The sequence below is a fragment of the Lactuca serriola genome, chromosome 2 (genome assembly GCF_051521515.1).
Source record: "Lactuca serriola cultivar US96UC23 chromosome 2, Lser_US96UC23_V15, whole genome shotgun sequence".
NCBI lineage: Eukaryota > Viridiplantae > Streptophyta > Magnoliopsida > Asterales > Asteraceae > Lactuca > Lactuca serriola.
In genome coordinates this window covers 197434937-197447785 of record NC_136409.1, presented here as the reverse complement: position 1 = coordinate 197447785, position 12849 = coordinate 197434937, and the positions used below count along the sequence as shown (strand labels likewise).

Genomic DNA, 12849 nt, shown 5'->3' with positions numbered 1-12849 from the left:
ATAAATAAAGATTTATTACAATAATAGTCGTTGAAGTTGTTTATATAAATATGAAAAAAATCATAATATATTCTTATATTTTTTTGCCAAATTTTGTAAAGCATTATTTAATACAGTATCGTCAATTTCTCGAGAAAATATTTATGGTACGTTTTTAATGGATTTAATTGAAAAAATCGAAATTTATTTCCATCTATTTATATATCAAATTTTTTGATCACTAATTATAATGTTTAGTTATAACTTTGCAACAAAAGTTGTGGGGTTTTATCAAATATATACGTTAATTCATATCATTTTTATTTTTATTTTTTTATACAATAATACATAAAAATTGATCTAGTTTCGTTAATTATTTATAACAAAGTCATAAAATATTAAAAAATCACTTTAAAGTTTAAAAAATCAGTTTATTTAGATTTCAGTTTATTTTAGTAGCACGCAGATGTTAAAAAAACAAACAATCTTCTTTTTTCAGACTGCAGACATTTGGTCCATTTCTTCTACTGTAAAGGTCTACAGATATGGTTTACAGACTCCAGACATTTTGCCTAAAAAAAACTGCAACCATTGTTGATTCGAATCGTGTTATTTAGTTTATGTTGGGTCTACGCTAACCCTTTGTTATGCTTATTATATTTGTTTTTAATCATATTCAACACTTTTATTGTTTATAAATTAAAAGCTCAACTCATTTTGACCATTAAAAAAAAATCCTTTCCCACTACAGCCCAGTTGATTAACCTATTTGGGCTTTTATCCAAGTTTCAATAAAAAAAAGACAAGTGAAAATTGTTTATCAGACTTGAGACTTCATTGAAAGGTTGTGATTGCGTGTACACGCACCCCACAATTTCCATATGCACATACGAATCATAGACATGGGTGTAAGAATATCATTGGTTAAAGTAACCAGGATCGACAAAACCGATCATACAGAAGCCGTGCCTCACTTTCGCTCGTAATTACCTAAATTGCCCTAACGATTTTACGAAAATTCCAAATGTGTCCCTACTCCCATCGATGCTCAGGACAATAAGCGAGAGTGCTTTCGTTATTCCGCACACAGTTTTAGGGCGCATCAGTCGCCATTGTCATCTCTCTCTCTCTCTCTCTCTCTCTCTCTCTCTCTCTCTCTCTCTCTCTCATCATTTCCAACACTTTCTTTCTCTCTAGAAACCAACGTTGATCCGACGGTCTTCGCCTCACCCGAACCGTGACTATGGTCACTCCACAACCATTAGATGTATGTCTCTCTTTCCGTGTTTGGAAGTTTCAGTTCTTGCTGTTATGTACATCTGAATTACTGTGAAGTGTTGCTGTTACGATGGGTGCCGTGTCTGCGGGATTCATGATCTTTTGTTTGGTTTTACGATCGTGCTAGGGTTTTTGTAATTTAGTCAGGGGAGTGTATTAATGTAGTTCAATTGGCATTTGGAGTGTGAATTTAGGGTTTTTATGTTTTCCGGTGATGCCTTGGGGTTTTTCTTGGATCGGATTTTCAGCAGTTGATCGACTGTTTGGATAATTACTAATTTTCTATTAATTTGACAGCAAGAAGACGAGGAGATGCTTGTGCCGCACACGGAGCTACTGGAAGGGCGTCGACCGGTGCAAGGTCCTGTGGCTTTCGATGGTACTCCGCCAATTGAAGTTCCTCAGCCAATGGAAGGTTCTTGTTTCCTTCATCCATCATGACTCATTCTTTTTTAAACTCTATTTCAATAATGAAATAAATAAACGAATTTCAGTTGAGGCTGGAAAGTGTTTGTGTGCATGGTATGAATGAATACGTACACACGTGCTTTGATTTATTGAACTTAGGAACTTATAACTAGCATGTGTTGTAGTCTGCGGCATGTTGTGTTCTTATTTGGTTATTTAAGTTTCCATTTTATAATTTGGATTCATTAGTTGCGGGTCAAGAAGTTGCTAGTACAGGGGAGAATCAAGCAGTCGATGAACCTCAGACTTCTAGGTTTACATGGACCATTGAGAATTTCTCTCGTCAAAGCAATAAAAAGCTATATTCTGATATCTTTGTGGTTGGTGGTTTTAAATGGTAAAGATTGGTCTTCTCCTTATGGATTTTCCTTTTTCATGCATTTGTGTTGTATTCTTGTTCATTTTCCAACATCCCATCTGGTTTTATTTTTGGCAGGCGCGTGCTTATATTTCCAAAGGGAAACAATGTGGACCATTTGTCCATGTACTTAGATGTAGCTGATTCCTCATCATTGCCATATGGTTGGAGTAGATATGCACAATTCAGTTTGTCTGTTGTTAATCAAATTCACAACAGGTTGACTGTAAAGAAAGGTATGTCTTATGCTTTATAAAACTCTTATCTTTATTAGAGGGCAACCTATAGTTGTGGTCTTATTTTTCTGCATTAGAAACACCTATCAGAGTAATGAGCTAGTATCTTCATTTTAGTAAGAGAATTGTAATTAGAGCTTGCAATCCAGACAGTGATCTTATGATGTCTTAAAATTAATCCTTTTTGACAGACACACAACACCAGTTCCATGCAAGGGAGAGTGATTGGGGGTTCACATCATTCATGGCTCTTAGTGATTTATATGACCCTGGTAGAGGTTTTATTATGAATGATACTTGCATTATTGAAGCTGATGTTGCTGTGCGGAAAGTGATCGACTATTGGACATATGACTCAAAGAAAGAGACTGGTTATGTTGGTCTTAAGAATCAAGGAGCAACATGTTACATGAACTCTCTTCTCCAAACCCTCTATCACATGCCTTACTTTAGAAAAGCTGTCTACCATATGCCAACAACAGAAAATGATATACCCTCAGGGAGTATTCCCTTGGCTCTTCAGAGCTTATTCTATAAACTCCAATACAATGAAACCAGTGTTGCGACAAAAGAACTGACAAAATCTTTTGGATGGGACACATATGATTCTTTCATGCAGCATGATGTCCAAGAACTTAATAGGGTCTTGTGTGAGAAACTTGAAGACAAGATGAAGGTGACTTTTTCTTTTTCACATCTCTCACAAAAGCCTCAAAATTTGCTGTTCATATTTATCCTGACTTCTGATTGTTGCTGGGTTCAGGGAACAGTTGTGGAAGGGACAATACAGAAGTTATTTGAAGGACACAATATGAATTACATTGAATGCATCAATGTGGACTTCAAATCGACAAGAAAAGAATCATATTATGGTATTAATCGTGCATGAAAAGTTGCAACTGTCAACAGTTTGATGTATTGAAATTAGTGATGCTGTTAACAATATCATAATTTTTGTATCAGATCTTCAACTTGATGTGAAAGGCTGCCGGGACGTTTATGAATCTTTTGACAAATATGTTGAAGTGGAACGTCTTGAGGGTGACAATAAATACCATGCTGAAGCACACGGTTTACAGGAGGCTAAGAAGGGTGTCCTGTTTATTGATTTCCCGCCTGTTCTTCAGCTTCAGCTAAAGCGCTTTGAGTATGATTTCACAAGGGATACTATGGTAAAGGTAAGTGATTGTTGAGAAAGTTCCTCTAATATTTTATGCAGCTTATTTCAAATGACCATCTTTGTTGTTCTGATTCATTGTGCAGATAAATGATCGTTACGAATTCCCACTGGAGCTCGACCTTGACAGGGAGAATGGCAAATACCTATCACCTGATGCTGATAAGAGTGTCCGGAATCTTTATACCCTGCATAGGTATCAAATGTGGCTATCAAATATTGGGTATTTGCAAAATCAGGACTTACCTTTTCACCGTGTATCTTGGCAGTGTATTGGTTCATAGTGGTGGTGTGCATGGTGGACACTACTATGCATTTATCAGGCCAACGCTTTCAGATAAATGGTGAGTTGTATATGTTTAATCATTTCCTACATGTATTTTCAAGTGTTTTCACATGAGCCCTAATCATGGTGTGGTCTTGGTAATCATTGTTGCAACTAGGTTCAAGTTTGATGATGAAAGAGTATCAAAAGAAGATGTGAAGAGGGCCCTAGAAGAGCAGTATGGTGGTGAGGAAGAGGTAAATGAGTGCATTGCTTTCTTCAGCTTCTGTTTTTCCAACTATGAATTTATCCTCGTCTTTTCCTTCATGCCTTGCAACAGCTACCCCAGACAAATCCTGGCTTCAATAATGCTCCGTTTAAATTTACAAAATACTCGAATGCATACATGCTCGTTTACATACGTGAAAGCGACAAAGAGAAGATAATCTGTGATGTAGATGAGAAAGACATTGCTGAACATCTTAGGGTAATTAAACACATCAATCTTTTAGATTACTATTTAGATGAGAAAGGCATTGCTTGAAGTTGTAATTATTCTTTTCCAGATAAGGTTGAAAAAAGAACAAGAAGAGAAGGAAGACAAGAGAAGATATAAAGCACAGGCTCATCTGTACACTATTATCAAGGTGGTAGATGATTAGTGGTAGATATTATGTCATCTCAAATTACTGAATGGGTTGGTTGTTTCTCTTTTATGAAAATCATATTACTAATAGTCATGAATGTGCAGGTTGCCCGTGATGCAGACCTGTTAGAACAGATAGGGAAGGATATATTTTTTGATCTTGTTGACCATGACAAAGTCCGAAGTTTTCGTATACAGAAGCAAATGACATTTAACCTTTTCAAGGTATTTCTTATTTTTTTTTCTTGTTTTGATGACATGTGGATTATGTTCAATACATGTTGTTCTTATAGTGGAGTGGTCTGCAGGAGGAGGTTGCCAAAGAGTTTGGTATACCTGTTCAATTTCAACGGTTCTGGATATGGGCAAAGAGACAGAACCACACATACCGTCCCAATCGCCCTTTAACAGCACAGGAGGAGACACAATCGGTATATGATGGCGTGGCTTTTACCTACTTGCATTCTCACTTTAAGTTTTTGACATGTATTCAATGACAAGCAACGTACCATGTGGAAGTGTAGGTTGGGCAATTGAGGGAGGTTTCCAATAAGAATCACAATGCTGAACTAAAATTGTTCCTGGAGATAGAGACTGGACCGGTAATGATTAATATTTATCTTCTCCTGCTGCTTTAAATTCTGTAATTAGTTGTACTAACTACTAAAATGATTTGTTGTTTTCAGGATTTGCTGCATCCTCTTCCACCACCTGAGAAAAGCAAGGATGATATACTTCTTTTCTTCAAGCTTTATGATCCCGTGAAGGAAGAACTCCGGTACTTTCAACATGTTAATTATATATCTTTCAGTGGCCTAATGGGATGGGGTTAATCATGTAATCAAATGTTATATTCCTTTTGCAGATATGTTGGTAGGTTTTTTGTCAAGAGTTCTGGTAAACCAACTGAAATTACATCAAAATTAAATGAGAGGGCTGGATTTAGTCCAGATGAAGAAATCGAACTGTATGAGGTATGTTATCTGGTGTTCTTGCATTGCATGGCATGTTTGTTTATTTGTGAAATCATATTTATGTGTTGATGATTGATCAGGAGATAAAATTTGAGCCATGTGTGATGTGTGAACGTCTTGACAAGAGAAGCTCATTTAGATCTAGCCAGGTATTACTAGTCTCAACCCTCTTCTTCTTCTTCTTCTATAATGAAAAAGTTGCTTGCCTATATATATAATAAGTATATCTGAAGAAAATCTTTTATTTTATTTGTAGATCGAGGACGGAGATATTATTTGCTTTCAGAAAGTGTCTGAGGCTGGGGCTGGGGATAAATACCGATATCCGGACGTTCCTTCATTTCTGGAATATGTGAAAAATCGTCAGATGGTTCATTTTCGATCTCTGGATAGACCCAAGGAGGATGATTTCTGTCTTGAACTGTGAGTTTTTTTTTTTTTTTTTTTTTTTTTGGGGGGGGGGGGGGGTTCTTCTTATTTCATAATGTGGTAAATCAACATGAACATGGAAGTAATATAATATAATATAATATATGTTTGTTTTAAAATGAATGGAATGGAACGGATAGGTCAAAGCTGCATACATATGATGATGTGACGGAGAGAGTTGCCAGGCAGCTTGGTCTGGATGATCCAACGAAAATCAGGCTGACTCCTCACAACTGTTATTCTCAACAACCAAAGCCCCACCCCATCAAGTTTCGGGTTGCAGAACATTTGCTAGACATGCTTGTTCACTACAATCAGGTAGCCTTGATTTCTCTATTTCTGACTTTGATGATGATATAACAACCTATGATATCTAAATCAAAACCAATCTCTGTTTTGTTTGGGTACACATAGGTTTCTGATATTCTGTATTACGAGGTGTTAGACATCCCTCTCCCGGAATTGCAGTGTCTGAAAACTCTGAAAGTTGCATTTCACCATGCAACCAAGGAAGAGGTAGGTGTGCAGAGAAAGGGCTACAACTGTTTCTTTAGTCTCTAATCTAAAAGCTCTTGTGTTGTGGTTGCAGCCTGTGATTCACAATATTAGGCTGCCTAAGCAGAGCACTGTTGGAGATGTTCTCAATGAGATTAAGACAAAGGTATAAATATACATTCCTCTCAACTTGCATATATAGTTTATCTGATTAGTGGATCTGTTGGTGACTGCAATCTGAAACTGCTTGCTTGTATCTTGTATGTTAATGTTGTGTTTTTGTTTATAATTATAAATGCATGTATGTATGTTGAAACAAGCAGGTTGAATTATCTCATCCGGATGCTGAACTGAGATTGCTTGAAGTATTTTACCACAAGATTTACAAGGTATTAATATAATTAGTAATTAGAGTCCTTTGTAATGCTAGTTGGTAGTTGCACATTGTTATTATCTGTTTGATTTGGTTTGGTTTGCAGATCTTTCCGCTGACTGAGAAAATTGAGAATATAAATGATCAATACTGGACCTTACGTGCAGAGGAAGTAAGTTGAGTTGTAGTTTTCTTCCTGAATGGTTAATTGGTGAATAATGAGGAAGGAAGTGGTAATAATTTATGTGTGTTTGTTTTGTTGTAACCTTCCTAAGATTCCAGAGGAAGAGAAGAATCTGGGACCTCAGGATCGGTTGATTCATGTTTACCATTTCACCAAAGAGGCTGCACAGAACCAGATGGTAATCACCACACCAACACTCTTCTATCATATCACTTCCTTAATCCTTAAGGTTGATTTATTTTTAATAAAATTGACATGACAGCAAGTGCAAAACTTTGGAGAGCCTTTCTTTCTAATAATTCATGAAAATGAAACTTTAGAAGCTGTTAAAGTCCGCATTCAGCGCAAGTTAGAGGTTCCGGATGAGGAATTTGCCAAGGTATGATAATATATATGATATGAGCAGCCAGAATGTATGTATGTATGTGACTTGTTTCCCTTTTTGGATTTTGTTTGTCAGTGGAAATTTGCATTTCTATCTCTGGGACGTCCAGAGTATCTACAAGATTCAGATATTGTATCTAGTCGTTTTCAGGTATGTACTTACTTTCATTATATCACTTGACTTGAGTGTACTATTATAGTATTATAATATGTTTGGGTTTGGGTTTGGGTTTGGAATGTAGAGAAGAGATTATGGTGCTTGGGAGCAGTACCTTGGGTTAGAACACTCTGACACCACCCCTAAAAGGTCCTTTACAGCAAATCAGGTACTCATCTCATCTCTCCTTAATTTTATTCCTTTATATGTTAGTTGTTATTAATGTGCTTGTTGAAATTGAAATAAATGATTGCAGAATCGTCATACATTTGAGAAACCAGTGAAGATATACAACTAAGAACATGCCAAAAAATGTAAAGCAATTGAAAATGGGCACTGGGCAGCTGCTTGCTTTCCTTTCCTTTCCTTTCTGTCTGTTTTTGGTTTTGTATTGTAGGTTGCTGCTATGCTAATGCTATTCTTTTTGGACCCCCTTTAAATGTGTTCCCCAGCCTCCCTCCCCTGGTGGTGGCTGGTGGTTTCTCTTGTCTTGTCTTGTCTTGTTGAGATATGTCATGTGTAATTTAGTAACTAGTAAGTACATAGGAAGATTTTGTTGAATGAGCAAGAGCGATTGAGTGTATAAGCAAGCTGCCTCCCTGCCTTAAATAGTCTTTTTTCTTTTTTGTATGTTGGATGTAAAATGGTTGCTGATATGCTACATGAATTTTGTAAAAAGTTACAATTCTACTGATACTGCTTGCACTTTACAGATATAGCTACCTCCTTACACTTTACACTTTAGTTCTCGCCATGTATTTATTATCTACATAATATCAAGCAACAAAATTACAAAACAAAACAGGGATAAGTTGCTCAGAGTCTAGACTGGTGTTTCTAACATTTTTTTAAAATCAAGAGATTATTATTATTATTATTATTATTATTATTTTATCATAGTTCTGGGAAGGAGTGTTGGATGTTGGCTCATGGTCAGACAATTAAATTCGTAAAATCATCACTTCTATAGCAACTATGGAAAGGCGGCTCATGCTAGTTCTTGAGAAATGATGGAGGGTCCTGCTGATTCATGGTTGTTTGAACCACTACACAAGTCAAATTGTAACTATGGTCGTTTCTATATCCTGGCAGCTGGCGCTAACATTGACTTTGCGTGTTTTGATGTGTGGATGAACCCTCAGGGCAGGACATATTACTCCCACCAGCTAGTCAAAGAGTCCTGTGGGGCTCCGTCCCGTTTTTCTTTTGGGGGCGGGGGCGGGGGCTGGTAGTCCCGTCCTGAAACCCTCATGGGCCTCTGTTAATAAATTATACATCTTTACATATATTAATTATATAAATATAATAAACAATAGAATGATTTTTATGTACTAAAATTCAACCAAAACATGTTTTTAAGAAGTTTGTAACACGTAAATTTATACTATAAATAATTATTTGTTATCTAAAAAATAGTTTCTTAAGCCTAATCAAAAACTTCTTTTTAGCCAACATAAGGTAGCCCAAAATCAATCGGGGGCGATGGTTAGAAGGGGAACTCGGGGGCGGAGGCGGGGGTAGAAAGGATGTAGATTTCAGGGGCAAGGACGGAGACGGGGGATGCAATCCCCGTCCCGTTTGCTCCCGTTGACATCCCTACATGAACCCTTTCGATGGCCCTACCTAGCTAGCATTAGCAAGTAGCAACCCTCTATATTTCATGTTGGATCTAGCGGTGTTACAAGATGCTGAGAATATAGTATTTGTTTTGTCCAACAAAGATCCTTTAGTCATCTTGTACCTAACTATAAAACGGATTTTAGACATTTACTAAAACCTGAAAACTCTAATTGAAATATGAGCCACCTAAAGTTACATATAATAAAACTTTCCCGTAACATAAAATATTTGTTGCAAGTCTATCACTAAGATGTTAAATTTTATCGCTAATCTCTTAGGAAAAATTATCATGCATTTTGTTGACAGATTTGTTTCCATCAGAATCTGTCGGTAAAAGACATTTTACACGGATGACCAACATATATGCCTGTCAGAAACCTCTTTTATAGTAATGTATCAACACCATTTAGTTTCGAATTACGAATGGAGAGCATCAGACATACAAGTTACAAAATTGATGAGCATTTATGAAAAATGAACATTTTATATATAAGAGACCACGATAATCGAGTTTAAACTTAGAGCATCTCCAATGAGTTTTTTTTTTTTTTTTTTTTTTTTTTTTTTTTTTTTTTAATAACTTATTACTATACACTTTTTTTCTTTGACCAGTTATTACCATTAGAGTAGATAGCTTTTTGTTTTTTTATTTTGACCGCTCAATATATATTGAGTGGTCAATTTACTTTCACAACTAATACATTTTACTCCTTATACATTAACCATATTTCAATTTACTTCTTTAATTTTAATTTAGTTTTAAATATTTTTTTTTTATTTCTTTACTAATTAATTATTTCTATAGGGGTGTGAAACATCCTTTTCTTGTGTCGAAATAATAATGATTCTTGATACTGTTCGTTAAACATCCACGAGTCTAGAAATTCATTTCGGACAATTGAACAATTAGCTAGAGCAGCGGGTGCTGTAGCGAAACTGATTGCAAAAGAAGTTAACTATTTAATAACATCTTATTTATAAATATAACTTTTATGATGATAATATATTATTTTTAATGTTTTTAAAATATTATTTGTGTTTAAAATAAACTAATTAAATGAAAAAGTTATATAAAATATTTTAGAAAGATGGGGGTAAATTAGTTAAATTTATGAAAAAAGCTATGTAAATAAGCTTAACCATTGGAGCATTCATTTATTTAGAGTTCACAATTAAAAGAATGATGATTTGTCACTTGTTTTAAGTCATAACTTTCTTAACCATTGGAGATGCTCTTATAGCGACTTTCAAACATAACAAAAACATAACAAAATTTGAATATGGAGGTCTTTTAGGCAAATTACTGTAATGGTGGTCAGATTGGTATATCTACTTTAGGGATGTGATCATTTTCGTAAACGTCCCTAAAAGCTTGATTTTTCCATTCTTAGAACACATATATTAGTTGTGGAAAATATCAATCTTCCAATTTTTGTAAGGAGAACAATTTCCGCATATACCAATCTGGTATGCTGAATTCTTAATGACTCAGATTTGATATGCATTTTTTTAAATCACTAGTTTAAACTTTTTTTTGGTTAAAATCTTCAAAGAACATTTTCTAAGCAAAAAAAGTTTCAACTGGTGAAATTTGAGTTTTTTGAGAGATTTTCCACCCAAAAAATGATGTAAAATTAAAGAAAGATAAGAAAAACATTTCTTATATATGGGACAATTACATGACCCATTTCGCATCCCAATAAGCTTTTTTGCAGTCTATTTATTGATTTCGATGATATAATCTGCGAAATCAATGATTATTTTGGACGTTTGACTAACTTTTTATTATTTCTTAGAAAATGGCAAATGAGATTAGTCATTTTCTAAGGCTGGACGGAGTGGGAGCAGGAAAGGGGGTGAGGGAAGCTTCCCTCGCTCTTGAACACCACTCCTTGGGTGAGGGAAACATCCCGCTGGAAAGAGGTGGGGGGAGGGAGTGCCGCACTCTCTCTCTTCATGCTATTGGATATTTTTTTTTCTTCTTTTTATCCTTTTTAATATTTATAAAATTATATATCTATCAAAAAAATATAAAAAATATATTAAAATTCATGGTTTTTAATTCTCTACAAAATGCATATAATATATGTATGAAATATATTTTTAAAAAAATATAAAAAAATAGTGAGGGAAGCTTCACACCCATTCCTTAGGTTTTAGATGAGGAAAAGAGTGGTGTGGCCCACAAAAAATGAGAGAAACATCTATCCTACGCCCTCCCGTCTAAATAAGCACATTCACAAAGAAAAACATAAGCTTTTCTAAATAAGCAATCCCGGTTATTTCTATGTTGGCAGGATATATAGTTTAAGAAACAATACTGCCTATTATTGTTAAATGTTAACATTGGCTATACATATCTGATATGGGTTATGGGATGATGAAGCATCAAAAACATCTAGACTCTCATGTTAGAGACACGGACTATATATAATTAAGTAAGCATATATACAACCTCCTCATTATTCATTACTCTCCCAAGTGTAAGTGTTATATCAGGTTAGTTCACCTTTCAAAGCACTTGCAGCTCTTTGAATGGCTCTAGCAACCCTCCAGATTTCATGTTAGATCATTGCCTGCTTCTTTGCCTCCTCCTCTTTCACTCCTGTACCTGTACTTGTACTTGACTCATAGATTGCATCTGTAACTCCTGGAAAGAACCTTCACCTCATCTTCTACTTGTTTAGCTGCATCCTCAAGTTCTTGAATGGCAGATGTGATAGGATGCAATGAGACACCCGCTTACAACAATTTGCTTAATGAATGTGTGTACGTAGTTCTGCGGAATCAAGAAAAGAATAACGTGAGATCTCAAAATTTGTGTTATTTTTACTGATGAAGGGTATTTTCGGCATTTTACAACTAGTGAAACGCTTCCCTTACCTGCAACTGAGCGGCATAGGAAAGATAGTTGAAAGGTTGGATAGGATCATCTGCCAAGTGAAGTCCACATAAAGATTTACAACATTACATCAACATCATGATGATATATTTAGGATTGTAATATTTTGCATAAATAGACCGTAAAAAAAAGCTAACCAGCCATGTGGCGGTGAAAGAACGGATCTCCATAGTCCATACTTAACCATCCACTCATACGAGTCAAAAGCAGTGTGGTAAATCGGGAAATCTAGAAATGGTTTGCTTGGACTTGTGCACCATATCCAAATATCGGTAGAAATTGTGTACCATATCCAAATATTGGCAACAAATTAAAAAATTGTTCCAAAAATCAGGCCAGAAGTTCATTTTGTTGAATTAATTATAAAAAAGGAATAAATTACTGAAATCGTCTTTGTGGTTTAGTCAAAATTGCACGTTTGGTCTCTAATTTTTTTTTGCACTCGGATCGTCCCTGTGTTTGATTTTGTTGCGTTTTTCGTCCTTGTGGTTTGATTTTATTGCATTTTTCGCCCCTTACATACATAAAGTTAGGGACCAAACATGCAACTTTTACCAAACCATAGGGACGAAGAACGCAACAAAAGCAAACCACAGGGACGATCCGAGTGCAAAAAAAAAGTTAGGAAGCAACCGTGCAATTTTGACCAAACCACATGGACGATTTCAGTAATTTACTCTTAAAAAAGTGAAACATGGTTGCATAAATATGCATTTAACGCTTAAAACAACGCCAAATGCATCATAGGAAAATGGTAAAAATTTTGAAGACCATTTACACAACAAAAAAGAGGTTTATATTGTAATTTTAACATGTAAAAATGTCAAAATAAATTAGAGAATTTTGCGTTAGAATTTATGCATTTCGAATAACAATAAACTTGGATATTTTAAAGATTGTGATTGTATCACTTCCCGAAATCTG

General features: G+C 35.2%; 1 protein-coding gene and 1 long non-coding RNA gene across 2 annotated transcripts; one reads left to right on the top strand and one right to left on the bottom strand.

Moving 5' to 3' along the window:
• The first annotated feature begins 1049 nt into the window (after nucleotides 1–1049).
• LOC145088016 (ubiquitin C-terminal hydrolase 12-like) lies at nucleotides 1050–8097 on the top strand. The gene is made up of 29 exons (XM_079026195.1): nucleotides 1050–1246; nucleotides 1555–1672; nucleotides 1915–2062; nucleotides 2162–2319; nucleotides 2511–2995; nucleotides 3083–3191; nucleotides 3283–3497; nucleotides 3583–3692; nucleotides 3766–3840; nucleotides 3940–4018; nucleotides 4102–4248; nucleotides 4328–4408; nucleotides 4513–4632; nucleotides 4716–4838; nucleotides 4932–5009; nucleotides 5094–5185; nucleotides 5273–5381; nucleotides 5462–5530; nucleotides 5638–5804; nucleotides 5951–6128; nucleotides 6225–6326; nucleotides 6400–6471; nucleotides 6629–6694; nucleotides 6785–6850; nucleotides 6954–7040; nucleotides 7125–7241; nucleotides 7323–7397; nucleotides 7489–7572; nucleotides 7660–8097. The coding sequence occupies exons 1-29, from the start codon at nucleotides 1223–1225 to the stop codon at nucleotides 7699–7701; spliced, it is 3396 nt and encodes a 1131-aa protein (XP_078882321.1). The 5' UTR covers nucleotides 1050–1222; the 3' UTR covers nucleotides 7702–8097.
• Nucleotides 8098–11329: 3232 nt separating this feature from the next.
• LOC145090699 (uncharacterized) lies at nucleotides 11330–12179 on the bottom strand. Its single transcript, XR_013701723.1, has 3 exons — nucleotides 12063–12179; nucleotides 11907–11956; nucleotides 11330–11802 (listed from the first exon to the last, which is right to left on the bottom strand). It is a non-coding gene; the product is annotated as an uncharacterized LOC145090699 (long non-coding RNA).
• Between the last annotated feature and the right edge of the window lie 670 nt (nucleotides 12180–12849).